This window comes from Neolamprologus multifasciatus, chromosome 5 (assembly GCF_963576455.1).
Source record: "Neolamprologus multifasciatus chromosome 5, fNeoMul1.2, whole genome shotgun sequence".
NCBI lineage: Eukaryota > Metazoa > Chordata > Actinopteri > Cichliformes > Cichlidae > Neolamprologus > Neolamprologus multifasciatus.
Window position 1 is genome coordinate 26,432,508 of NC_140443.1, and position 27,922 is coordinate 26,460,429.

A 27,922-nucleotide genomic window follows, 5' to 3' on the forward strand; every position below is an offset into this window, starting at 1 on the left:
GAAAGAAAAAAAGAAACATCCAGCATGGTGATGTCTAACTAGAAAGCTGACCAATTAGGTTTTTAACTCTGTTTACGATATGTTTGTTTTTATACCTGGTCAGTGAGAGGCAGAGTGCAGTTGATGTCCAAACGGTCGTCACCCTCCAGCTTCAGCAGAGAATTGCCCAGAAGTTTCTATGGAGAGAGAGAGAGAGAGAGAGAGAAAGGGAGAGAATGGAGCAGGGGAAGGAGGCGGATTAAGACTTCCTGCAAATCGGGAGCTTTAGCAAGACAAGCTAACACAGCAGGGATGCCAGCCGGAAAGCTGCCACAAAATAACCACAGCAACATAACATTAAAGATGTGTCATAATTTAGGTGAATCTGGTGTCGAAATGAGCTAACAGTAAAAGATAGTGAGAAAGAAAGGGAGAGAAAGAGAGAGCCTCGCAAAGTCTTTCCTGTTGAGACTGAAGCTCACTCACAATGCTAACAACAGAACAACTACGGAGCAAGAAATACATTTCATGTTGTTTAAAACAGAAAAGCACAAATGAGCTATGTCTGACCATTAATAAATGATATTTTTAATTTGAGGACACACTGCCTTTTGTTGACAAATGGTCAGAATAAAACCCTCCAAGTTTATAGATCTCATGACTGTAATGGGTTCTGTGGAGAGTGGCTCTTTGTTTCCACTTTATACATTAAAATCAATGATGAAGCACAAGCTCAGCAAATATCACAGTGCCATTTTTCCAGTAATGTTGGCCTTGAGGCTTTATCACTGAACATTAGTGCCTGACCTCAGTAATGTTCTTATGGTTTAGTGGGAAGAAAACTCCTCAACTATCTTAGCGTTAGATCAGCAGTTACATAGCCTTTTCGAAATAGCTGATACAGTTCAACAACATACAGCCAGTCTCTAAAACCAGATGAGAGGCTGTGTAAAATACACATAAATGAGAATGGAATAATTTGGAAATCATTTGGACCATTCATCTAATTTAGAATATTAGAAAGATAACATATCAAAGTATGAAACAGAAATGCTGTCTGTGAGGGGTATTTTGAATTTGATGCCAGCAAAAAAGTCTGAAATAGTTGTTGATTGTTAGCAAGAAGGAAAACCCCACACACTCAACAATATTTAAATAATCCACAACAGCTCAATAACATAAGACTTAATAATAATAATAATAATAATAATAATAATATGCAAAACAGGAGAGGAAAAAAATCCCTTTAGATACAGGAAAAAGGTGCTGCATATGGGTTAAAGAAGAGAAGGTAGAAAAGTTGCTGGCATTAATTATAAAAAAATGTTCACAAAAGCAATAACAGAGTCAACAAAAATTTCACAGATTATGCATTTCATATGTTATCTTTGAAGTATTTAAATAAATATGGGGGTTAAATGATAAGCAAAGCATTGTCATTGGTCTTATTTACATTTTACACCCTGCACCATCCTTACTGTATGTACAGCATACAGTAAGGATACGATGTAATCAAGCTGCATGTTCAACTTTCCACATTTAGTAAGTGATACAACTAAAAAACACAGCAATGCAACTTTTTGAGAATACTGAAATACACTTGTGGAACCATTTGACTTACTACTTCACTTTTAATTTAAGGGTCATTTTGCAGAGAACATGGAAGAAAATATTTCTTCTAAAACTGCAAGAAACACAGAAGCGCCAACAGCCTATAGCTGCACACTGAAGTTAAATTGCTCAAGGTCTGTTTGTGTGCGTCATATTTCTGAGAAGGGGGGCTTAAGCAGTGCACGGGCTTTGCAGAATCATGCATGACATAGCATAGGACACCAAATAAATGGTGCACAGCAGTCTATTCACATCCATGCACTACATATGTTTCTGTGTGAATACACACACCATATTCAGGAACTGATTCAAGGACTGTACTTATAGTGCATCAGTGTCATATGGATGTACAGCTACTGCATGCTCAGTCGATCGGTCGACTGAAGCTCAAGCATTCGTGCAGCTACTTACTGTACCTGAACCAGAGGGGACAGATTCTTCTGTCTTTTAGAAACACCTGCCTATAATATGATTCACACAACCGAGTTGAATGGAGATACACACACACACACACAGAGTATAGTTATATAAAGAAAAAAGACAATGACAACAAATAAACACAAGACGTGGATGTTGAGAACATGCAGAGAGAGAAAGAAGAGGGAGGGGGAGAAGAAGAAGTGAAGGCACTGGCTGATGTTTAATGGAGGTACTCAATATTTTACCCAATTTTCACACAAAATGACACAACCAGCTTTGTATTAATTTGCTCATTCATATGGGCCTAACAACAAAGCTTGTGCTGTGTAAAGGAGGCAATGGCTTTTTGCAACACCTCAAATACACTACAGTAAGCCTAAATTATGAACGCTATCAAGCCTGACACAAGGACATTCATAGGTATGTAATATGCAGGCATGATACTTACAGCATCAGAATCCACTTTCTCTCTAGATCCACGACTACCACCCACAACAGACTCCAGTACTGCCACCCAGCGCTGCTTGTCAGGAAAGCTAGGAGCCATGAAGTAGAGGGACTGGCCAGGCCAACATGTGGTGTGCGGATGCGATTCCAGCTTCAACACATACGGGATGTCTACGTACAGACATAAAAAAAATGCATCAGTTTGTTCCTCTGCTAGCAGCTTAATTTCACAGCTGAGCAGAAGCATCAACATTTTTGCTGTATTTTGTGTTTAAACATTTTAGACAGGAGAGGTAAATCAAAATCAAAATTTGGAGAGAGGATGATACACTTAATATCCTACAACAGATTGAGTACACTGGGATTAACTAGTATTGATCCAGTACCTGACTTGGCAGTGTTGATGAGCTCAGAGGCTCCAACAGCTCCATGGACAGTCACCTCTCCATCAGGCAGACAGAGCTCAAACTCTTCCTCAGCCTTTACAGAGTCTACAAAGAAGGGAAGAGAAAAACTGAGGATTCTCCAATTTGACCTACATGGTAACATTCACTATACAGTTGAATTATGAGCAAAAACAAAGACAGAATCAGTCATCTTGAAAAATAATAAAATAAATAAAAACAATTTAATGAAGTACTGACCTTCTCTGGGCTCAGTATCATAGATGGACACTTTAGTTCCATCAAGAACCACATATTTCCTCTCCCAGCCTTGTTGCCCACGCTTGCCATTTCTAAAGGAGTGAATATACAAATAGGCAAAATATATTCAATGCAGTGTACATAACATACTGCATACATTCAGGATGGCACTAAGGACTTAAATAGTTACCTAGGCTGCTTCATCCATCCTTCCAAGCGAACATGCCCACTGGCCTCTTTAACCTGCAGTGCAGGTGAGTTTGCCTTTTCTCGGCACAGGGCTTCTGAAAAGTGAGTGGCATACTCAGCTGGCAGACCACAGGTGGCCGGAAGACACGGCGAGCATTTGGGATGGCAAATAGTGTGGCACTCTACAATGAGACAAAGAGAAGGATGAAAAATCTGATTGGATTTAGTGAAAAGTTCTTTACCATGCTGAATCTTGTCAATAAAGAAGGCAAGAATACAGAATGGTAGGGATTATCACATTAAAAATATCAAAATTCTATCTATCAACATTTCATTTGTACAGCTGTACATATAAAACATGGAAGGGAACTGTTCTAAAATGCTGATTTGGGAACACACCCAACTTTCAACTTTCAATTTTCTAAGACTCACAACACTTGGAAGGCAAGACTGATTCCACCATGTGATGGCGATGCTATAATAACTATTTCCAGTATTTTTGTTAAAGCTGGCCAGGTTGTATCTTCTGAAATATTTTCACATTCAGTCTGCCCAGCTACAGCACAGGATACAGACCTAGACAAGTGGCAGCTTGCCGTCCAAAATGCACAGTGTCCAGGCAGACGGCACACTTGGCAGCCCTCATGTTGAGGCCCACGGTGAAACGATGAGGGATGTTGTGATGCATTCTTTCTTTCACACGATGACCAAACTCTATAAAGCAGTACAAGTAGGCAGTGTAAGGAGTTAGTGAAAGTAGGCATAGTCACTTACAATCTTAATCACTTAAGAGTCAGCAACAGTTAAATGAGATCCAGCTCTTTAAAGCAGTATGACGCAATCCAAATAATGATTTTTTTCAAGGCAGATATTGGATATAAATGAAAGCTCAAGTACCAAAGTAGTTGACTGGAATCAGATTGTGCATGCCAGTGTGCATGGGATGTATTAAAATGTTTCCAGGTGAAAAGGTACCTATCCTACCATATGCTATCTAAATCATGACTCCAGAAATGATTGGGGGGGACATGACTCCTAAAAAAAGCCTTTGGTCAAGCTACAGTTAGCCAGTGGACAAGAAGACAGATGTATAATACAGCAATGAGCATGTGGGTGCACAATTTACCACGAGCAGCAGATGAGCACATGTGTGAAGAGACACCGTAGTGGCTGCTAACTTACTTTCAAACGTGACCCTCCTCTTTTCTGTGAGGAGCAACAGGAAAAAGAAAGAAAGGAGAGGAATCTAACAATAGCTAAGTGAAACCAAAAGAACATGGACAGTAAGGAGCTTGAAACACAAAGCAAGTCCAACTTAACCACTCTTATGGATTTGGGCAAATCATTGTTTTAGGCCGGTCTGTAAATACAGACTAAAATAAGGTATAGCAACATTCCCTAAGTACTCCCTAAGCACCTTCTGTATCATAAAAATCACTGTATTAATGGACTCATCAATAATTTGGAAAATACAAATATAGTTATTTCAGGTTTTTCCTAAAGAAGTTTATTAGGAGATGGTTTCTTTATACCTTTGGATGTGATCTATTGAGCAAGCTACACAGCTATGACATAGAGTATTCAGCAAATGTTCAGTTTCCATGGTGATCAACAGCATAAAAAGATATAATTTTGCTTTGTGATGGTGGAAACCCTGGACTAAAACCAATGATACCTGCCCAATCCACTGTTGCTTTGCTTTGTGAGACAGACACGAGCAGGATTACAAAGTCAGCTGGATAAATGCCGTGAATGAAACCTAAAACAATGATTTTTGTTGCTTTGTGTCAGCCCATGTTCCTGTTTGGAGCGAGTTCTAGTCTTAACATGTTCTGAGAACAGTTATCCAACTTTATTTCACTTCATAATCCTGCTTTGTGAAACTGGTCACACATTTAAAAAAAACAAAACACAACGTAAACAAGACAAGTGATTGGGGAGTCCATTTATTAGCATAAGGTGGAATGCTCCTATAAGAAAACTGTACAGCCTCGATTTGGGAATCTGAGGTTCAAATTTGGCTGCATTTAGATGAGCTGTATATTTGTTTATGGTCTGTGTGTGAATGACTAACCTTCAGGTGTAGATGTCTCCTTGCAGCGGGTGGAGGGGTTAAGCAGGCTGCTGGGGTTGGGCTGATGTTCTGGGGATTTGACAATGGCTGACATGAGGATTTGATGTCGAGCCTGGGCTGGTGTGGAAGGAGCTACATGGTCCTTGAAATGAGCCGCTTTGGGAGTTTGGGAGGAAAAGGAATTATAAGAACACTGTTTGCAAAGACTGAAGGGCTTACTAGAGGGTGGATGTATTTATTTGAACTTTTGTCCTTTTCTGGGATGATCACAATCCAGTGTTGTCTACATAAAATATTCGGACAGATTTTTAGTCTTGCTACATGGCGCTTCAGTAATCACCACACAAACAAAAACTATAAAGACTAAAAACACTCAAGATTTCTGTCCTTACCCTCTTCTCTGAGGGAACGCAGCTCTATCCTCATCTTCTGCAGAGCCTCTTCCAGCTCTCCACACCTTGAGCGCTCCTTTTCCAAAGCTAGTTTCATGTCACTGTACTGCAATGGAACTGCCGGCTGGGCCTGTGGAGCTAATGCCCCATTAGTTGTGGTGCCTACATCTTCCCGCCGCCGCCCAAATATACCCTGCTCAGAGAGGAAACGGTACTCAGTTGGCTTTACCTTGAAGCTGATTATTAATGTAACATGGTTTGTACATAGATTTTGTTAATATTTTCCCACACCTTCTTTTTTTTAGTGGGTTGGTCCATTTTGGCCTGGAGGAAGTCAATGAGTTTAGTCTGCTGGGAGATTGTCCCCTCCATCTTCACCTTCTCATGGGAATATACCGCCTGTAGGCAGGAAAACAAAAGCTCAGAGAAGGAAATACTTCTGAAGACAGCTATGAGAAGAATTTCCACTGGGATTGCATGACTTAAGATTACTTTATCCTTCTTATGCACCGGTATCAGTGGCACTATTTTAATATCCAGCTGGGACTCCTCCTCCCCAGAGACCACAGTATTTTATCTTACTGCAGAGGTTTGCACTGAGCACCTGTATATTCTCCAGCTGGTACTCCAGATCGGTCCTCTCTGTCTTGAGCATGTCGGTTTGGTCCAGAGCATCCTGCAGGCCCTGGGTCAAACGGAAAATGTGGCTCTTCTGGAGGTCCATCTGCTGCTGGAGTTTTGCTTGCTGCATGAACACCAGCACACAAATCTTTTTGGTACAGTTTGCTAACAGCAGCAATAGAGCAATAGTTACAATAGGTAACAACAAGAAACCCAAGTTTCTTAAATATGTGTAGAAATATCATGCAGGTTAATTGACTTTCACTTCCTACCTCTTCCATCAGCCTTTGTTTCAGTTCTCTCTCAGTCTCCAGCTTCTGCTGTAAGCTACGGGCATTCATCTCCAGCATGGCATGTTTCTTCTCCAGATCATTAAGCTGTGAGAACATGTGAGTGCCTGTTAACCTCTAATTCATCCCAGCTACAAGTCAAACCATATTTTTGAAAGATTGAAGGTGGGGTTAAAGTTAGTTCATGGATAACAGACTCACAGTATCAGATAGACTTTCAGCCTTTAGTCTTTGCTCCTTCAAAGCCTGTTGTAAGGCCAAGATCTCAGCCTTATGCTCTTTGACTGCCAGCTCTACTGCCTGGCGAGACTCAGTGCTGCGCTGGTCTGCACGCAGCCTTTGAACACAACAATAAAGTGTTATGACTGTAATACACTAATTTATAAATAGAAATGACATACAATGACCACTTTCTATGTAATAAGTGTAAATATAAATTTAGGAATGTCACCTGTTCTGCTTCTCATTGTCCAGCAGTCTTTGCATGTCCCTGGAGCGTCTCTCAGCTTGGCTTTTTTCATCTTCCAGAGCTGCTCTCCAAGCCTCCCACTGCCTCTCCTTCTCCAGCAACTCATCATTTAGGGACTCCAGCTCCACCACCTGCTCCTCCAACATGCTGCATGTGGTCTTCAGTGTCTCAATGTTCTGAGAGCATAAATGAAATAACCGACTGAAGAGAACATCTTTCTCAGCGTTTGGCAATACCACGTGATTGTTGTCTCTATGCATTTTCACTTACAGCACATGATAAAAGTATTAAAATAGAATGATCTATGATGCATCATAATAGGTTCTCTGGCCTTGAATATTTCAGACTAAAAATACAAATAAATTGTGTTTTTAAAAAAAGTAAATTAAATTCAAAAAGGATTATAAATTGTTGCTTTTTTAATCTGCTGGCAATATTTGAGCAATTAATAATGAATCTTTCTACTCCATCTACTAACCTGTGGTAAGCATCTAATCTTTTAATTTAGGTTTAGACTCTTTCAGAGATGCACTCCTTCCTATCCAGCTGCTGGTATGAGATGGTCTCAGCACCGTAAGTGAATGGCACAAAGCTGACAGAAGACACTGACTGCATGCATTTAGTTATCAGAAGGACATTTAGCCTAAACACCCCATATAGCACTAGACAGCAGCAGAAACCATCCATGACACGTAGCAAAAGTGCTAACTTCATTAATTACTTCTAATAAAACCTGGTGACGAGATTGAACAGCAAATTACACTGTGTGCACCGGTTCAAACAGCTGAGCCACACAGAGGCACAGTTTATAAGCTAGTTTAATATTGTCTGATCTGTTTACCAGTGCTGTGTTGTAATGTTTATGGAAGCGTTCCCATAAATACTAGTATATAACCCCTCTAGTTATTAAAACAAGTATAAAAATAGAATTGCCTTGTGCAGAAAACTCTGATCTAATATATTAAGTGTCACTTGGTATGTGTCACTGTCAAATCTCACCTGTAAGTTCATAAAACAGGCTCATTCAATAAGTGTTGTGGCAATGTTTCACTGAAGCAAGGCACTTTACCATGAAAATGATTTACATCTGAATGACACTCAACACACTGAGAAGCCAGCAATTTGTCTGGAAACGGTTTTTGTTACCTGTTTCTGGTTGTTGAGGTGCATCTCACGGTCAGCCACCTCCCTCCTCAGGCGGTCCACTTCCTGGCTGAGCTGCAGCCGATCTTCTCTCTCATCTGATGCTTCATCAAGCTGTTTGGACAGGTAGAAGTTCTGGCGATTCAACTCTGCGTTCTCCTGACTAAGCTGTGTCAGCTGTTCCTCTAGGTCAGTGATCACCTGAGGAGGCACAAACAGGTAAAGGTTTACATGTGCAAACAAGAACACATTTTAAGGGTTTATGCACAAAACTGGCTGTGTTGTAATAATTCTATCTGGTGAAATACAACTCCAATTTTTTTCATTTCAAAATGTTGTGAAGTTTAGAACTCGACTCTGTAATATGTGCAGTATGCAGTTTAGCATCGTCTTGCTGAAATATGCAAGCCCTTCCCTGGAAAGGATATTGACTGGATGGGAGCATATATATTTTCTAAAACCTGTATACACCTGTCAGCACTGAAGGTGTCTTTCTAGATGTGTATGGTGCAAATTCTACAAGCACTGATGCACTCTCATTCCATTAGAGCTGCAGCCTTTTGAACTGAGCGCTGGTAACAAGCCAGATGGTCCCTCCCCTCTTTAGTCAAAAGGACATGAAGTCCATGTTTCCCAAAAAGAATTTTACATTTTGATTTTTCTGACCACAGAACAGCTTTCCACTTAACCTCAGTGCATTTTAAAAGAACTTTGGCCCAGAGAAGACGGCAGCGTTTCTGGATCATGTGCATATATGACTTCTTTGCGTTACAGAGCTTTAACCTGCATTTGTGGATGGCACAGTGAACTGTGATCATAGACAGTGATTTATAGAAGTGTTCCTGAGTCCATGAAGAGATTTCTGTGAGGGAATTGAATCTGTTGCTAATGAAGTGCTACCTCATGGCACAAAGATTACAGGCATCAAATTTTTATCTTCAGTCTTGTCTCTTGCACACAGAAATTCCTCCAGATTCTCAGAACATTTTGATGATATTATGCACCATAAGATATTCAAGATATTCATAGTCTTCACATTCAATACTAATTAAGAGTCTTATATTATATTATTTGTAGGTGCGAGTTTTGGCAAATTGGTGAATCTCTGTCCATCTTTACTTCTGAAAAACTCTGCTTCTCTTTTCTTGTTACCCAATCTGCTGCCACTTAATTAACTGATTTAGTTTCAAAACGTCCCTCAAATATTTCATGACACAGTAAAATGTTACAGTTTAAAGATTTAAAGTTTTCTATATTCTGTTGGGAATAAAATAGAAAATTTATGAGATTTCCAAATCTTTGCATTCTGTTTTTAATTTATAGCATCACAACTTCTTTGGAAGTGGGATTGTAATAGCACAGCTGTAGTGAGTATAATTTACAGGTGTAACGAGTACAGTGACAGCAAGTCATTTCCAGTCAGAGAAATAGGAAACATATTTTTGGCACATATGAACCACAAAACTGTTGTTTCACTTTAAATGTTACATAATAAGAATTTGTTTCTATTTTAACTCCATGACAAATAGTGGTGCAACGGATAAAAAAATATCACGGTTCGGATCGGATCACGGTTTTAAGTCACGGATTGGATCAATTATCGGATCAGCAAAAAAGAAAAAAATTTAACATTTACTTATTGAAGTATTTTTTGCCTGTTAAAAACATTCAACTCAAGACTCATTTCACGCAATTATTAAAAGAAATTATGGTACAATATAGGGCATTGCAGTCTTTGTATCTACCACTCAATTCAATTCAATTTTATTTATAAAGCGCCAAATCACAACAACAGTCACCTCAAGGCGCTTTATATTGTAAGGTAGGCCCTACAATAATACATACCGCTCATTATATCGCACTCCGCTGTGATATAATGAGCTGTCACGGTCATGTAGCTTTCCGTTGCCCTGGAGGTCCACCCATTTGTAGTAGTTAGGGCAACAGAAGATGGCTGGGACAGTTCAGCCATAACTTGTTTTGCACAACGGAATACGGCTTCCCGTCTGCAGCTAAACACCCCAATAGCGGATCAACCGTGATCCGTTGCACCACTAATGACAAATAAGATAATTTGTTGAAGACGATAGATGGACATGTTCATCTTACATTTACAGTACATTTTTAAAAAGAACTGCACAAATTGGAAGCTACCTAACAGTTGAATTAAAGTGGTCTCAGCACTACTCAGAGGTAACTTAAGTAATGTGTTGGCTGCGCATCAAAAAGATTTTTGTCTTTGTGACAACTGCAATGGCACCCTTTATAAAAAAATAAAACAAAAACAATTCACCAGTAAAATGCTAACAGAGTGCTCTGCACAGCAAGCTGCATTTTGCTGCCAAAGATTGATTCAGTAGACTACATTGTTACATTAGAACAATCTTTTGCAGCTACACATGAATCACTATATATTCAAGGGTCTTGTGAAACCTTTGAAGAATTTTATCTCCTGCTGCTGAAAGCACAGACAAAAGGCTGTGGAATCACTTACTGAACAACTGTCTCTTAAGGCATCAAACTTCCGCTGAATATCGTCTCTGTGGTTCTGGAAGAAGAGCAAATGAAAAGAAAAAATACAAGCAAATCTGAGTATGCATATTGTGTAATCGTAAAGAATGCCGTTCCTACTAACAGCACTATAAAAAAAGGTTATTATTGTATTAATAATACAGGCTTCCATATATAGGAAATGGTGAATACCACCATTACTTTGGGTGACTGTGATTACATACATGTGTGCTTCCTCTTGCTCGTCTTACCCTGAGGGCCGTGATCTCCTCCTCAGCCTCAGCAGTTGTCTCTTCCAGCTCAGTCTTAGCTTGCTGCAGCTGACTCTCTAATGCAAGACGTGCAGCCTGTAGGCTGCTGATTTGGGACTCACGCTCCTGCAGGGACAGGGTCAACTCTGACACCTGCCTCTTGATCTCCAGTTTCTCCTCTTCATGTTCTAGGCCCATCTACAACACAGAGAGGGTTAGTGTGAATACTGCGTTGATATTGAACAAATCGAACCTTTAACACTTTGTATTTGAATATCATTTTCAGCATAACTTTAACCTTAATCACACTGTTAGGAAAGCAGAGTGCTACTAATGAAAGACTGCTGGAATTAATATGCACTTTTAGTTAATCTCAGGTTCTGCACTTCTTACTGGCAAATACAGAAATTCATTCTGCTGAAAAATACACAAGGGTTCATTTAGCTGTTTCATAAGTGTTTGACAGATGGAACGGCCGATCACAACTGAAGTACATATTTGTGTGTGTGAGGACAGTGTGTATGTGTTTAAGCGAGGGTGCAGAGAGGCCAGCAATTAGTGCCAATCTGTGTATCATGTCTCAGTAGAGAAGACCGTGTGGAGGTAGAATATGACATCCAGTCAGCAGGCTGTCGACCAGGAGCGTCGACAGACAAGCACACTGGGGGGGTGAGAGCGTTCAGAAGAAAGGGGGCATTGTGTTCCTCAAAATTAAGCCGGGACTTCTTTTTATAGAGCAGATTTGCAATGGGTTGATAAAGACATCATGAAATTGAGGGGTGCGCTTCTCAGTGACTGAAAACATTACATACATACGAGTATAACTTGAGTTGAATGCTTGCAAGCAATTATCAGTCATCCAGTTTGAGGGTAAAATGTTGACTGTCCATGCCAGAACTTCTGGTCCTGCTTCATTTTCTTATGGTTTAGGATTTTATCTGTTGTTAGCTAATAAACAGCACTGCTCCAGAGATGATACAGGAAGAGAACTGCAATTTTGTAAAGAGTGCCATTACAGATCTGTTTTTAATTACCCGTTTATCTGAAAAGCATCTGAGCTCGCTTGCTGATCAGCTGCCCTAATCCCTTTTGTGGATAGTAAGGCTACACTGTATGTCGGCTAAAGTGAATTAGTTAATCTTGAGCTTGAACAGATTTTGCACTGTCTCTCGGCCTCCTGTTGCCTCACCTCCCGCAGCCTGCTCTCCAGCTCCAGCAGCCGGGTTCTCTTGGTTTGCTCCTGTTGACTCATCTTCTCCAGGTGTTCCTCTAGTTTGGCATTTTGGGCCTCAAGCTTGCCTGCCTGAGACTCCAAATAAAACTTTTGCTGTCGAAGCTCTGAGATCATTTCTTCCTGGGCTTTCCTGACAAAAATACAAACAAATGCCAATTATATCTCCTGTTTTGAATTTATATTCGTAAAACAAAAGTTGGAGCTTAATGTGTAAACAATTTAATTGCACTAATACAAAATTGTGCAGCAATTTAAAACATCGGTACCTGCCATTAGACTAATTATTATCTTAAAAATCCATATTAGACAGAAATTTAGAGTCTAATGTGCATCTCTAATTGTATTAAACAAGCGTGATACAATGTAAAATATAAAGAAAAGCACAATGCAATCATTTTCATTCTATTAAATGTGCAAATTAATTTCACATTATTTACATTAATTGCAATTTTTTTTTCAAATTTGCAATTAATGTGAATAATGTAAACCTGATATTTCCTTGAAAACACTACAAAGCCAAGTTATCAAATGTTAAACCCGAGAAGCATATTTAATAATATAATAAGCATATTTTCCCCCCGTGCTGCAACAACACAGTGCAGGAAAATATTCCATTCGCGCTGCAGGCAAAAGCGCAGGCAGGCCAGAGTTTTATAATTTTATGGCAGAGCTATGCTGCAGTAATGCACACAAAATGTAGTTTGCCATGTTCTTGCTGAAGTTAGCAAGGCCTTCCCTTAAAAAATGTAATCTGGCATCGTATGTTGCTCCAAAACTTTATCTTTCCTCTTAAGTAGAAAAAAAGCGTGCATGGTTATTATTCTTGCCATTTTCCACCCAAAAGCAGTGCTTCTTGTTTATATGCATTTACTTTTCCAAACAAATGGTGAAGTTGTAATGTGCATTCATGGATTAAAAAGCTTATTTGAAGTCCTCCTTAGCTTAGTTTCACAACTATAATGTTTATTTCAGTCTTGATGCTTGTATAGAGAAATTCCTCAGGATTATCTAAAAATATTATGTATTGTAGATGACATTATATTGAGAATTGCTGATTAATTTGCTCTTACTGTTTCACTTTTTACCTTCTAAAGACTCTGGCATTGCTTGTATTGTACTTAGTTATTACCTACTGCTACTTAATATCAGTATGTTATTTGAAATATGTAACTGGTATATAATTGAAACTAAGAAAATATTTTAGCGTTTAAAGTCATCTTTGTACCATTTTGAATTAAATAGCATTCAAATGGTTAGTAAGCTGTTGAATTCTGTTTTTGTAGAGCAGACTAACTTCTTTGGTAATAGGTTTATATATTCTATTAAGACTACATGAAAAATGCATTTCCTGTATTTAATCTTAAAGATGACGCAGTTTACACACAGCGGGGACAGATCAGCCATGTTGCACAAAGATGTAAGTGCAGTCAATGTGTGTGGACACACTCATCAAAGCACAGTGTGGGCAGAAGGTCTAGTTAACTCACATATTCTTCTGGGTGTAGATGCTGCTGTTAGCAGCCAGCTTGTTAGCCTCTGACAACTCAGCTATGCGCTGCTCCAGGTTCTTCATCTTTGAATCCATAGCATTAATGGTCTTTGGGAAAGAAGAAGGTGCAAAAACATGCTGTAGATCACATCCCAACACAAGGATATATTCTCCACTGACTGATAACCAGATTCGGGCCAGAATATGGGACATTCACATTTTTTTTTAAGGTAGAAAAACCCTTTACTTCAGAAAAATCCTATTAGAGACTATTAAGGTGTTGCCTGAGTCGTCTATTGTCAATGTCAGATGACTACCTCTAAAAGCTTCTTAACTGCCTCAAGTCTACCATATTAACCAGATTAGAACTTGAGCCCAGCCTTTATAGTGCAACATGAAGCATACTCTAATTTAATCTGTCTTTTTAACCTGTACATTTAAAAACAAAACAAAAAATCACTACTATAGTACTATAACAAATTATGGTGTAAAACAAAAAAAATATATTTGTCTAACATTAAAATAAATGCATAAGAGTCAGCCTTTACCCAATGAGATTAGATTGGGAATGCTTAGTATATGTAAAAGGGAATAAAATACTTTAAATCAGATAAATTGCATATATTGTTTTTCTTTTAATATCACAAAAGTTAAAAAGTTACCTTTACTCGTTTTAAATATGGCTTTGTGTCAACCTGAGTATAAAATTTACAGCAAATGTCTGAGATGATATGAGGTTTTGTTGCCTTACTGCTTTCTGTTCACTGATGAGTTTACAGTTCTCCCTTGACTCCTCCTCCTGCTGCGCCCTTCTGGCCTCAAGGCTCTCCTTGTCAGCCAGGTCTGCTTTCATCTGGGCCTCAAGAACCTTGATGAGCGAGAACCAGTGAATAAATCCAGTTTTAATTTGACACATTGCTATTTAGATTCCGGCCTCCCATGTGAAGCAGTCATTCAATGATATGGTTGTAAATGTATAACCTGACGTGGAAATATTAATTAGTGTGGTGTCACATCTCACCGTAAGACATGTGACAGCTCTGATTTAATCCAAAGCAACACTTATTTGAAATGTCAGGACTGACTAAAACTGACTGGAGCAAACATATATGCTAATATTTCTTTAAAATATCTACAACAGTCTGAGAAACATTAAGCTGACTCACTTTGATCTTGTCTTCATAAAGCCTTTCCTTTTGAACCAGTTGCGTTTCCATCCTCTGGGCAGTTGACTGGGCATCCCTCAGGTTTTCCTCCAGTTCCTGGACAAATTACAGTTGTAAATGGATAAATCTAACGTGATGGCCACAGATAAAAAAAACAAACTACATTTTAACAAAAATAATAATAATTTATAGGCATATACACACAAATTCTGTATTACATACAAAGAAAAAAAATGCTAAAACACAGATGAAGCAGATGAATTAAAAACTAGGCAAAATGCTCTACTCCACCAAAAACATTACAAAGGAAACTTGCATGGAAAAGCTGGAAATCCACAAGTCGACTGCAGTGATGTCTGCTCATGCTGACTCTGGTAAAATCATGAATATATTAAAGCCTATTTATGTACCAATACTGGATGACTAGTAGCCATTTGTGATGGCTCAGCTATCTAAGTGAAGAGTATGTAGTGTGTACATGTGTGTTCTCCGATATCTGTTGAGGATAAATGGACAGAGGGCTGGTTGAGTGGGCAGTGGGGTGAAGTTAGGGGTGGAGTGATGGAGAGTATTAGCAAGTCTTATCTGTAGCTCTCACCAGGATCTTTTCAGCCATCTGCTGGATCTGTTGGGATTTGGTCTGAATGTCATCCTTCAGCTTATTTTCCCGACGCTCAACCATCTCCAGCCTTTTTACCTGATTCTCAAGTGTCTTCCTGCCCTCCTGCTTACACAACAAAAATGTAGCAAGGCTAATTACACAGAAAATTGCAGGGTAGTCCAACTGTCAAAAAGGTTATTTAACATAGGACTAGAAAGCATTAGCATTAGCAGGTCAGTCTGGTACCTCCGTCTCCCTAAGACGGCGTTTTAAAGTGTCACTAGAGTCGGTTTTGCCTTTCAGGCGCTCCAGATCTCGTTCCAGCCGCTCTTTGGCCTGCCGAACATTCTGCAGCAGCTCTGTGGCTTCTGTGCTCGCTTTCACTGCCTGGGGAAAAAATCAGGAGGTCAAAGGTTGTTAGTAGATCCCCAGACAAACATCTTGATATGCTTGTGCAATTTCTGCCCACTAGGACAAAGAGAAAACATAACAAACAAAAAAAACCAAAAGCAATTTTGCTGAATAAATAAGGAACAACAGCAGAAATGGCTGCACAGCTTCATCCTGGATACATACACATGTAATAGTGGTCTGTTTTGTTGTTGTTGTTTTTTCCTTTTTCAGATAAATAGGAAAAATTACAAAATCCAAAGTCTTTAAATGTAGGTAAAAAACAAACATTTTTTGTTACAAAAATAAACAATGAAAGACAGTTGTGAAAGAACCTACCTTGGACAGTTTGTCTTGGAGCTCCTGGATCTTCACCTGCTGCTCAGAGTTTGTCTTAAAGGAATAAAAAACAATTAGAAAGTGCAAAAAAAAAAAAAAAAAAAAAAAAAAAAAAAAATCAAACTTTGGGGTAAATACAGTTCTGTAAGCTCTGTACACATTTTTGAAAAAGAACACCTTTTCAAGTTTGGAGAGAAGCTCCTCCACTTCAGCTTTTCCCTGCTCTTTTGCCTAAAAACATTAAGAATATGATAGGAATTGAGCATAAATTCATCCTAAAATATTTGATTCACATGAGTAAAAACAGCTTGGATCCAGAAATTAATAATGATGGAAAGAGAATGAATAAAAACCTGTTTGATATTTACTGCAATATCCTACAATAAAGTGTATGAGGCCCTTTCTCCGATTTATAGTATGCATATTATCATTCATTTATTCTGCAAGAGGGTAAGGACAGCAGCAGAGAAAGCACTTTTCACACATTTTTTCTTCTGAAGGATCCCTCCACTGTTTTTAGGTCAATAGGGAGATGTAATCACTACAGCAGTGCACCCTAGGTCTGCTCTGGGATCTCCTCACAGTCTGCCATGCCCAGATCACTTCCAAAGGGAGGCATTCTGGGCCCTTCCAATCCACACGACTGTACCGATTCAAATGAGACTAATAGTTTTTATCATCAACAAAACTGTCAAATATTAAACTCGTGATATCCAAGTAAAATGCCCCCAAACTAGGAAATGCAGTTCACTTAAATCCAACTGTATTTTATGATCAAAACAGAAATCATCTTCTCTGTAAAGTGATACAGTCATGTTCATAATTCATGAGTTGTGCAACTTGTAGTTTCATTCCAATCCCTCTTAACAGGTTTGTGCTTTGCTTTTTAGAGCAGATCAAAAATACAAAGCACAAAAAAGTGTTCCTGTTATTTGGTTCAATTTAGATTTAGACATGACATGAACTATAAACATATGTGGTGAAAACATATACACATTTACATACCTTCTGGATCCTTTGTTGGTATTCCACAGCTTTTCTTTTGAGCTCCTCACTTGTTTGTCTCGAGTCTCTAAGTTCAGCTTCATAGAGGTCGCTGCGACGTCGGGCAGCGGAGAGATCCTCCTCCAGCTGCCTGATGGTCACCTGCATCTCCTCCAGCTGGGCATGGTACTCCTGACGTTAATGAGCACAGAGTGGTTAACACAATTAATTAAATTAAACATAAAATTTACTGTAAAAACAACCACATGTTATGCAAGCTAACTAATGACCAGATCCAGCTCCTTAGTTGGGTAGAACAAAAATTATTTTGCACAGATTTAATTTTCACCTCAGTTCAATTTATAATTTTCATTTAAAATCATGAATTTATATTAAAAAGTGTAAACACTGTGTATCATCTACCTAATTAAAGGGTCGATGAATCTGTAGATTAATGATCAAGTCTCCACTTTTGTACCTTGCAGTTATGCCATCTGCAGGAATGACCTTTGAGCGCTAAAGACAAGGGAGTCCTTAGAGGGAAAGCCCTCCCTGTGTGACAGGGACACACTGAGAGGAAAAGTAATCTCATCCCTTTTCCAAGGACTCCACTATCAGTTATAACGGTACAAACAACACCGTGTCAAATAATTTCCCCAAAAAACAAAAAACAGTATGCATATGCAGTTTAAAGGCATTTTTTCCCCTTTCACTAGACGGTTTTATTATAAATACCATGAAGTGTCCATGAAATAATTCTTCATCTGCACCACATCATTATCATGATGAGGAGGAGGATTCAGAATCATTTAAATGAGAAAATTTACATACTTGCTCCTTAATTTCTTGCAGCTTGTTGCTCTGTTCGCGTATGTCATGCAGCAGCTGCATGGCCTTGTCGTCCTCTCTAGAGACTTCCACTCGTGCCTCCTCCAAGCTTCGCTTTAGGCTCTGCAAACAAATACGTGTTTCAGACTAACACAAAGTGCACTAAGATTTAAAAAAATAAAATAAAATAAAAGTTAGTTTACAGTATTCTTCCCTTCTTTTTTTAACTACTTAAGCTCTAGGCTACTGTCTGACATTTCCAATTGAAAAAACAACCCACAATTTCATCAGTAAAAGCTGCAAAACTTCAAGTTGTATAACAGACACTTAAACAGGAATTTTTACAGTTTTTTTTATTACAAGGCTAGAGGGAGTTTCAAAAAACTATGGCCAATAGTGCCATCAACATTTCTGCTAAATCAAAACCCAAGTTTGAAAGGAAACACTTTGTTTGTTTAACCTGTTCTAAAAGTTGTCAACTGCAACTCTACCATACTTAGTACAACAGAACTTAAACCCATATAGCATTGTCATGCTTAAGTCATTATTGTATGCCTCAGTGATTATACTACACTTGCAATCTTCATGAAATGGTAGATGCATTTTTATAACAGATGGAAAGCCTCCAGGGTAGAAGAGGTTAATTCAATAAAACACAAATGGACAATGCTGGTAGTACAGTATGACTCACGCTGCACTCAGTAATGTAGGTGGCAAGGTCTTGCTCCAGGATACTCCGCTGAGTCTCAGAGGCCTTCAGCTCCACATCCTTCTGGTGGAGCACTGACTCCAGGTCAGTCATCTTACGCTGGAACCTGGAGATTTCCTGCTCCATCTGAACAGAGCAGTGAAAATATCACTTATTTAAAATCTTCACCTGAAGGTTGATTAACATTGCTGGTTTGTGTCCCAGCTGTCTTCTGCCTGCGTCAGAAGTATAAGGTACTTAAAGTGGCTATTTACTTCACTATAAATAAGGGGGTCCATTAGCTGTAAATGATTTTTCTAACAAATGGCCAACCAAGAATGCTTTAAAACGAGTAAGCTGCTATGTTTTTCACACTACAAAATGAACTTGGCTCATAACAGCACCAACAGACGCTTCCTTGATCTGTGTTAGGCCAGTCAGCCAGAATAAACACAAGAAATCTGCTAATAAAATCCAGAATAATGAAGTGATGTTGCTCAAAACAAAGTTTCAAACTATGGAAGCCCAATTTCACAGTTTGTCTAAAAATAAAAAGCCTTTTTTCCAGAATATGTTAATGTTATTTATTTGCTTATCAAAGGAGCATTTTGAGTTTGCCAGAATAACAGAGACAGAAGACAAAATATACTGCGGATTTACTAAATTATGTTAAAGCTGAAAGCTTTGTTAACAAAGGTTTGTGAAAAAAAACACAAAACAAAGAATGAAAGCCAAAACAGGCTGTACATGCTCACCTTGTGACATTTGTCTTGAGTTTCTTGTAATTCTTTGCTTTTAAGGTGCAGTTTCTTTTCCATTGAGTTGGTCTTAGCAGGAGAGTTGAGGCCTGCAGACACTGACCTGGGGCAACAACATTTACAGAAACTCTTGAAACATTAATATTTCAACAATCAAACTGGCACACATGATGCTGAAATGGGCATTGCAATAATTTGTTATTTAAACACAGAGACATATCCACTCTAACTAGGGACAATGTTTTCTCTCTGGCGAGCGAGTTCCTGTTAACCTCTTTATAATCAACAGACCAGAGAGCACAAAATGCTTCGAAAATCTTCCTTTTGTGCAACAAACCATGACAAAAAAAAATCAATTAAAAATGAAACCAATGATTCGAATAATCAGTCAGACTAATGAACAAGAATGGGACTCGGCTGGCAGTCTTATATTGCCACATAAGGAGACAACACATAACAGCAAGGCCTACAGTCATTGTATCTGTAATGAAGTCGGTCAAAACGCAGACACAACACCCACACGTCATAAACGAGTAACAGAAACCAGGAGCATAAAAACTCAACCTTCCCTTTGGAGTTGGCGAATGAAGAATATCTAGTAATGACAATTATTCTTTTGACAACAGAACAGCTGAGCAATTTTTATGCAGAACAATTTGTATATATATTTTTCTGCTGCAGTATGATTAGGACAAAACAGGCGGCATGAACAAAATGGACCTGCAGACCCGGGAATGTTTGCCGTTAGCCTGACAAAATAATTTGACAGGAGAATTTGGGATATGCTGTTGCGTGGGGCTGATCTCCAGAAGGCTCAGTGTGAGTACAATACACTCTTTTTTTGTTGTTATTTGTATAAGGTAATGTTCCATTTTGTTTCCATTCACTGCAGCAACCGAGAGCACCAAGTGAACTTTTCCCATTTTGCTGACCAGAGACAAGGCAACTATGAATAGAGTCCTCTAAATAAATGAATGAATCTGTATGAATGAGTTCACAAACACTGCAGAAGGATCTTTAATAAAGTTGACTCAGACTGAGTCACAGTGTTAAAAATAATCAGAAAAGCAAGCACTGCTCCCTTTGCCTCTCTGCACCGAGAAGCATCCCCCTGAAACACACACACACACACACACACACACACACACACACACACACACACACACACACACACACACACACACACACACACACACACACACACACACACACACACACACACACACACACACACACACACACACACACACACACACCATATATACAGTATACAGAAAAGTGTGTGCACACACACATTTGGCTCGTACTGCTGAAACAAAAACAGCAACACCCTAGGCAGTTCTTTTTCACAGGCCTCTAGATTAAACAGAAGCATTTCAGCCAGATGCCAATTAAAAATTGATGTTAGACATCAAAATTCAAGTGGGAGATGGGGGGTGGGTGGGTTTTTGTACAGATAATGTGGCCATTTAAGTAATTAGCTGGAGATTTTTGCTTGAGTTTCAGGAAGCATAGGTAATACTTTAATAGCGCTAAACATAATGTGGCCATGAAGAATTTAAGTATTTAAAAGAGGGAAAATGTTAGACCACGCTTTCCACTGAGGAATGGGAGAGCTGTCATGTTTTTGAACTGTGGAGGAAAAAGAAATGAGTAACCAGTGCAAACTGCATTATTGAAGAGACTCAGAAAGACAATGACACAAAGAAAGTTAAAAGGCTTAGCAGCACTCATCAGGTACGCAAAAGGATGGATAACAGTCATGTACACTGAAGGAAGAAACAAACACGTAATACTAACAAGCAGTGTGATGAAAACAAGGCAACCTCTGGGGAAATCTTTTGTAGGACATGCAAAATTCCCAATAACAATTTCTTTTTTCAATTTGTGCTTAAAATAACACACACACACACACACACAAACAAATCTTTTTCTCTGTTTTTAATATAAGTGCATTTTTTGGTCATTCACGTGCTACATGTCCTGGGGCAGTTCGTTCAAAAAAAGGGTCCCCCATGTAAAGCTTTGACCCTGATGGCACCACTGTAAATGGTGGGAATTCAGTACAAACACAAATTTCTTTTCCAAAAGCCCATGAATGTCCTCAATGGATTTCCTACATACTGTGTGTGTGTGTTGCCAAGATACCTTGTAAGACAAAAATCATAGCCTATATTACAGGATTACATTTGACGCCAACGAAGGAACAATGGGCACCCATATACCTTTACCCAGTATCGGTAGATATTTGGCACGACGTTGGATGCCTGACCAGACAGACTGACCTAATAACACCCTTTTATGTCCAGCTCCAAACAGGCAAAAACAGATATTTATAAACTGTAAATACTGCACATGTTGTATTAACCATCTCAGAATTTCCTTAATCCAGCCAAAAATCCTAACAATGTCATTTTTTATGGGTGTTTAGTATGATTTTCCAACACTATACCACAGACATCTTCTTATAAATTTGAGGCAAGTTTTTAAGAGGATTTTGCTGTTAAGTTTTTACTAATGAGGAGTGAGACAGACAAGTTCAAAAAGGAGAAGAAAATACAAACAATAGCAGGAACCCCCAAAACAGATGATTAGCATTTCATTATGCCTGGCTCTAGGTTCATTTCTCTTTCCTATTTGGCATTGTAATGAATAATGTGTACACGGATATGCATGCTCCCACACACGCAACACAATTCTGACACATCTTATGAACACTGAGCTCCTCTTAATCAAATGCAGCATAGAAAATGACTGGCTTCTGTTAAAAACCTTGAACAGATGACTGATGGTGTAACAGTAAGGCGACTTAGACATTAGAAGAGGGAGAAATAACAGGAGGAGATGAGACGGGTAAAGATGGGGGGTGGGGACAGGGGGGGAAAAAAAACAAAAAAACCCACACACACAAAAAAAACCATCACGGTTGTAACCATAGAAATAATTCTCTCCCCCAATCTGAGCTCTCATCCTTTTCCCCAGTCTAATCTGCTAATGCTTTTTCTCCATTTCTGTTGCCGCTGCTGTCATGATCTGCAGTCTCCAGCACCATTAACCTGCGAGAGCACTAGCATGGGGCTGCAAGAACAAAAACCCATCCTCTTGCTTTATTATCAGGGGTTAAGAAGCCAAACACAATTAGGTATAATTACAGTCCCAAAACCCATGCCATAAAAGTCAGGAGCCTATTACGCTTCACAGTAACAGAGAAGGCACAATAACAGCAGTGAGGGTGGGAGTGTGTCTATGTGTGGGGTTCCACTTCTCAGCAAACCTCATCGGCACACTCAGCCGCATACCAATCAGTCGATGGCAAGATAACACCAGCTAACATCCTCTGAGCCATTCATTTGATCTATCTGCGCACTGGATCACTTACGTGTGATCTGAAGGTACAAAAACAAGAAGTCAGTAGGAGAGAGCACCACAGAACAGGGGGATCCCTCCCTTTTCTCATTCCTTGTCTGACACAGCATATAGCCAAACCCTTTTTGGCCCCAACAGGCACAACACTAATGACAGGGACAATACCAACTGCCCTGGGCACCAAGCTAGGTCACCTGAAACAAGGCTACCTGGAAATTGTTGCCGTGGTAATGAGGAGACTAATGGCAGAACAGCATTCAGTACTAGCATGGGGTCTTTAACCAACAAAAGGTATTAGAAAGGTGCATGCAAAAGGTCTCTGCATTGTCTAAAGGAAAAACAGGCTTTAGTCTACTTTGAATGATCCCAACAATGACTAGTAAACAGGTACCACTTACTCAGTTTTGGCCAACAGTATCAACGCTCTGCTGAAGAACCAGCCTAGAAAAGGCAGATCCTGGCCCTGGAAGCCCGCCGGCAGAGCTCCTTGCTGGGCTGCTGAGGCTGGCCAGGGGGCTGCCTGCTCCGGCTCCTCAAAATTAGAGGTGTCATCTTCAGCATGCAACGCAGGAACGAAAGGCGGGAGAACTGCAGGGGAAGAGCATGAGAGGTGGGAATAAGAGAGAGGGCAAGGGAAAAAGGAAGCCGCTATGAACAAGGTACTTAAAATCAAAAAATGTAAAAAAACAAAAAAAAACAAACAAACAAACAAAAAAAAAACACAAGGAGAAAGGGGAGAGAAAGGAAGGGAGGAGGAATAGAGAGCGGAGAGCGGTGGTAGCCTAGAGAGCAGTAAGTCGCGCGTTGATGCACATGCTGCCTCTGTCCCTCCCTCCTCTCTTTCGCGCTCTCTCATACACACATGCTCACTCACTCTCTCACTGCAGCAGAGCAAGCTAATCAGCTGGACCCAAAGCTGATGCATAAAGCTCTATCCGTGCTCAGTTGTGAATAAACAAGGATGATATTTTTAATGCAGACATTTGTACATATATGTATTTCGAGGGTTTTTTTGCTACTACTCAAACAAAATCAATTAACACAGAGAAAAATAAATAAATAAAAACTATCAATCTAAATGCTTTAACATAGACAAACAGCTGTCAGTGCTAAGAGGAAACCATGGGCATAGTAATGTTATATAATTACTTTATAATGTGGGGGGGGCATCTGCAGAAAATACCTGTTTGGTAGAGCCGAAACAAACACCGATCACCCCTGCAGATACACTTGTGAATTACAGTAGCACTGTAGGCATGTGCCTCTTCAATGTGACTATGCTTCACTGAAATTATCTATTAATTTGAGTGTTATGGGTGTGTTTTCCAATGGCCAGTCAGGGGAAACTGTGAAACTCACTGACAACAATAACATTTAACAAACGCTACAAAGAGCATGTCTGGTGTTGCCTGCGTAAACGATGCGTGCTGCATCTGTTGAGAAACAGATGAGTCGCAGATCTTAACGGTCTGCCTTCCCTTCCTCAGAAAAAAAAAAAAAAAAAAAAACATGGCTTACTGCCAACAGCGCACAGAATCTCATTATTTTACTATAGACAACACCAACGCTATTGTCTATGAGCTTACCCCCTGAACACACACAGACGTAGACTAGATGTTGTTGGGTGGGGTTTGGGTTGTTGTTTTTTTGTTTTTATATATATATATATATATAAAAGAATAAAAAAAGAAACCCAAGCATTAGAATTTGACAACTAGTAATATATCAACTGTGTCGTAACACAATTACAACAAGAATGTGTCATTTCAAGTGAAATTGAGCACGTCCACTAAAAAGATTGCAGAGGAGTCTCAAGGGAGAGGAATCTCCTCACCTTGTCGCAAGTTGTTCCAGTCGACGCTGGAGAAGAAAGAGTGACAGTGGAGTCCCTGGAAACCCAGTCGTTCCTTTGCACCACAAAGTAAGCTCTGTACCAAGTCTACAAACTGCTTACTGGTAAGTGGCTCCTCTGGAAACTTTAAGCAACGCTGTAGGCAAAAAAAAAAAAAATTGAGCAAGAATTGAATAAATATTTTATAGACTGATTAAATATTGCCTAAATTAGACTGCATATATTACTGACCGTAACAGGAATACTGATTAGACCGTTTGTGTCTGATCTGTTATAGAGATTGAATACATAAACAATGACAATGTCAGCACCTGGAAGTTAAGGATGTTGTAGATAGTCTTGGTCGAAGTGGCTTCAGAAAAAGGTGACCGGGCATAAATCATCTCATAGGCAATGACCCCAAGGGACCACCAATCACACTCAACTCCATAGGTGCTGTTAGAACCCCCATTCATGGCTGTCAGGACTTCAGGGGAAAGAAAGTCCTGGGTTCCGACAGGCACTGTGGAAGTGGCCACCTGGGAAAACATAACAGAAACTCTGTAATGTCATTGTGAAGAACAGTGAAGTTAATACATATAGCAAAGCCTATATTCGACTTACCGTTTTGTTAGCAGTCAGCCTGGCAGCTGATCCAAAGTCAGCCAGCTTAATATGACCAGTCCGATCAATGAGAATATTCTCTGGTTTGACATCTCTGTAAGTGGATAGTTTAGTAGAAATTTGATACGGCTTTTACGGAGCTGTTTGCTGTCTGAGTACTGTAAAATGCTCTACTGCTCCAAGCATAACGGAGACATTTGCAAACACCACAGCGTTTTTTTAACATTTGCCATCACACTCTACATTAAATTAGTTAAAGTGATAACAATTCTCATGTACAGGATCCGGTTATTGTGGCCTTTTCAATGAAAACAAAAGAAAAACATTTTTAATATAGATCTGGAAGTCGAGAAACCCATTCTACGGGAACACTGCCACTCCTTCATTGATCATGTTTTACTGTTAAGTCTTACTTGGCTAATCCTCTATCAATAACAGGTTGGATTTCGTAGCGGGTATTTTACCTGTGGACGTAGCCCAACTGGTGGACAGCATGAATGGCCTCTACCAGCTCAGCCAAATAAAATCGAGCCATGGACTCATCAAACTGATCCTCATATCGGTTTAGGAGAGACATCAGGTCACCGCCTGGCAAGTACTCCATCGCCTGAAAGCATATGTGTGTAAAGTGAGGAACTGGCAGGATAAGACTATAACCAGTGCATAGCATTTGAAGGATTGTGTGTTGTTGTTGAAGGCTGTAAAAGCTTTAAGAACGCCTCTAAATGTGTCTATATTTAGAAGGAAAAACAAAGCAACAAGTGTAGGGCCATGTGTTTGAGCTTACATCAAAGCTCTGCTCAGCATAAGCTTATAGGGTGGTTCTCCTCATTATAGATTCAGTTATATAACACCGGGTACTATTGCTGATTTATCTATGATACTGCAGTCAAAGTATTCCTGTTCAATTGCTAAAAATATGTCAAGAATAAATGCATAATCCCAGTGTAGCCTAGAATGAATGATCATAGGATGAAAGAAGACACATTTAAGTCAAAGCAATATACTGCAACCATAACATAGCTCGTTTGAAGATATGTAGTTTTGAAAGTTTGGAAAAATAAATCAGCCTTGGTTAACGTTGCCTAAAATTCTTTTTTTTTCCCTGTTGTCTACACACTGAAATAAAAGGTGCTGTGCCAAGTTGATTTGAGCTATATGTTTAAAGCCATACAGCCATAAACAGGCGAAGCCCATGCACATGAATGGTCAGCGAGTCTCAATGAACGGGAGCATTCTCCAGTGTTACCTAGCAACAGGGAGACTGGGTGCCTCTCTGACACACGGATAAAGATGGATGCTTTGTATTTTCCTCCATGCTCAGTTAGGGAGCAGAGAGACAGAGGGGGAGAGAAAAAAAGAGGAGGAAGAATTGAAACAGATATGCAGGGGACATAAAGGAACGTATATAGATGGTGAAAGAAAAAAAATGGGCAGGAGAAAATATAAGGCCTAGCTGCACAAAAAACTGACTGCACTCTTTCCTACTACCTAAGACAGCCTTGATCATAAGGAAAAATACAGATTCATTGTAAGTTTAACAGCTAACTGTAAATGACAAAGTGCTAAGATTGCATTATTAAAGGGATACGTTTCCCCCTTTAATTAGTTACTCATACAATAATGCAGCATAAAGAGTATACATTCACTGAGTATTTTAAATGGTAAATAGTAAGCTCAGTTCCTGATTTTCCTCCTTATTTTTCACAGTGATAGCTTAAAAAATGTGATACTGTTTTGTTAGTTGCAGTAAGCTGTTAATTTCAAGCAAAACTAAACCCAAAGATTGCTCACAGCATCTAAAAAGCCACGGGAGGAGTCAGTAATGAATGATGTGATTTTTCATGAAAAAATCCTGGTCACTGTGGAACGTACTGATGGCAAAAATAACGACTTCTTAAGAATGAAACCTTTTTTCCACTGCTACAAAATATTTTTCTTGTACAAACAGATCAAATATAGAAAGCAGGTAACAATAGGCAAATTTTGATGATTGTATTTCTAGGGTTCATGTATAGTGTGGGTGTTTGTTTTACTTCTGAGTCTAGCCATTTTCCCCACAGTATAATTTTAGAGTTTGGGGGAATACACAGTGTGCTTATGATACTTTGAGTGAAAGCCAATAGGTCATACCAACTCATTTTTTTGTTTCATAGCACCAAATCACAACAGGAGTTGCCTCAAGGGCCTTTATATTGCAAGGTAAAGACCCTACTCTATCTATCTATCTATATAGATATATCTATCTATCTATATCTATCTATATACAGTGGGGCAAAAAAGTATTTAGTCAGCCACCGATTGTGCAAGTTCCCCCACTTAAAATGATGACAGAGGTCAGTAATTTGCACCAGAGGTACACTTCAACTGTGAGAGACAGAATGTGAAAAAAAAATCCATGAATTCACATGGTAGGATTTGTAAAGAATTTATTCGTAAATCAGGGTGGAAAATAAGTATTTGGTCACCTCAAACAAGGAAAATCCCTGGCTCTCACAGACCTGTAACGTCTTCTGTAAGAAGCTTTTCTGTCCCCCACTCGTTACCTGTATGAATGGCACCTGTTTGACCTCATCATCTGTA

General features: G+C 39.3%; 1 protein-coding gene across 7 annotated transcripts in view; it reads right to left on the reverse strand.

Moving 5' to 3' along the window:
* cita (citron rho-interacting serine/threonine kinase a) overlaps positions 1–27,922 on the reverse strand; it is a 43,972-nt gene that overhangs the window by 5,956 nt on the left and 10,094 nt on the right. The window contains exons 6-40 of one of the 7 annotated variants that reach the window (XM_085159624.1): positions 25,804–25,946; positions 25,340–25,433; positions 25,048–25,254; positions 24,719–24,872; positions 23,283–23,472; positions 19,516–19,621; positions 18,764–18,907; positions 18,076–18,195; positions 17,266–17,436; positions 16,438–16,491; positions 16,261–16,314; positions 15,778–15,918; positions 15,529–15,654; positions 14,931–15,026; positions 14,516–14,632; positions 13,763–13,872; positions 12,231–12,405; positions 11,042–11,239; positions 10,774–10,827; positions 8,283–8,480; positions 7,119–7,312; positions 6,869–7,004; positions 6,650–6,754; positions 6,361–6,501; positions 6,048–6,155; positions 5,757–5,949; positions 5,365–5,520; positions 4,473–4,496; positions 3,867–4,004; positions 3,292–3,472; positions 3,102–3,193; positions 2,844–2,948; positions 2,459–2,628; positions 2,007–2,051; positions 96–176 (exon numbers count right to left, since the gene is read on the reverse strand). In XM_085159624.1, coding sequence (XP_085015750.1) covers positions 96–176; positions 2,007–2,051; positions 2,459–2,628; positions 2,844–2,948; positions 3,102–3,193; positions 3,292–3,472; positions 3,867–4,004; positions 4,473–4,496; positions 5,365–5,520; positions 5,757–5,949; positions 6,048–6,155; positions 6,361–6,501; positions 6,650–6,754; positions 6,869–7,004; positions 7,119–7,312; positions 8,283–8,480; positions 10,774–10,827; positions 11,042–11,239; positions 12,231–12,405; positions 13,763–13,872; positions 14,516–14,632; positions 14,931–15,026; positions 15,529–15,654; positions 15,778–15,918; positions 16,261–16,314; positions 16,438–16,491; positions 17,266–17,436; positions 18,076–18,195; positions 18,764–18,907; positions 19,516–19,621; positions 23,283–23,472; positions 24,719–24,872; positions 25,048–25,254; positions 25,340–25,433; positions 25,804–25,946 — 4,521 coding nt within the window. Of the gene's footprint in view, positions 1–95; positions 177–2,006; positions 2,052–2,458; positions 2,629–2,843; positions 2,949–3,101; positions 3,194–3,291; positions 3,473–3,866; positions 4,005–4,472; positions 4,497–5,364; positions 5,521–5,756; positions 5,950–6,047; positions 6,156–6,360; positions 6,502–6,649; positions 6,755–6,868; positions 7,005–7,118; positions 7,313–8,282; positions 8,481–10,773; positions 10,828–11,041; positions 11,240–12,230; positions 12,406–13,762; positions 13,873–14,515; positions 14,633–14,930; positions 15,027–15,528; positions 15,658–15,777; positions 15,919–16,260; positions 16,315–16,437; positions 16,492–17,265; positions 17,437–18,075; positions 18,196–18,763; positions 18,908–19,515; positions 19,622–23,282; positions 23,473–24,718; positions 24,873–25,047; positions 25,255–25,339; positions 25,434–25,803; positions 25,947–27,922 lie in introns of all 7 variants that reach the window. The other 6 variants (XM_085159623.1, XM_085159630.1, XM_085159625.1 and 3 more) reach the window with 6 other exon arrangements.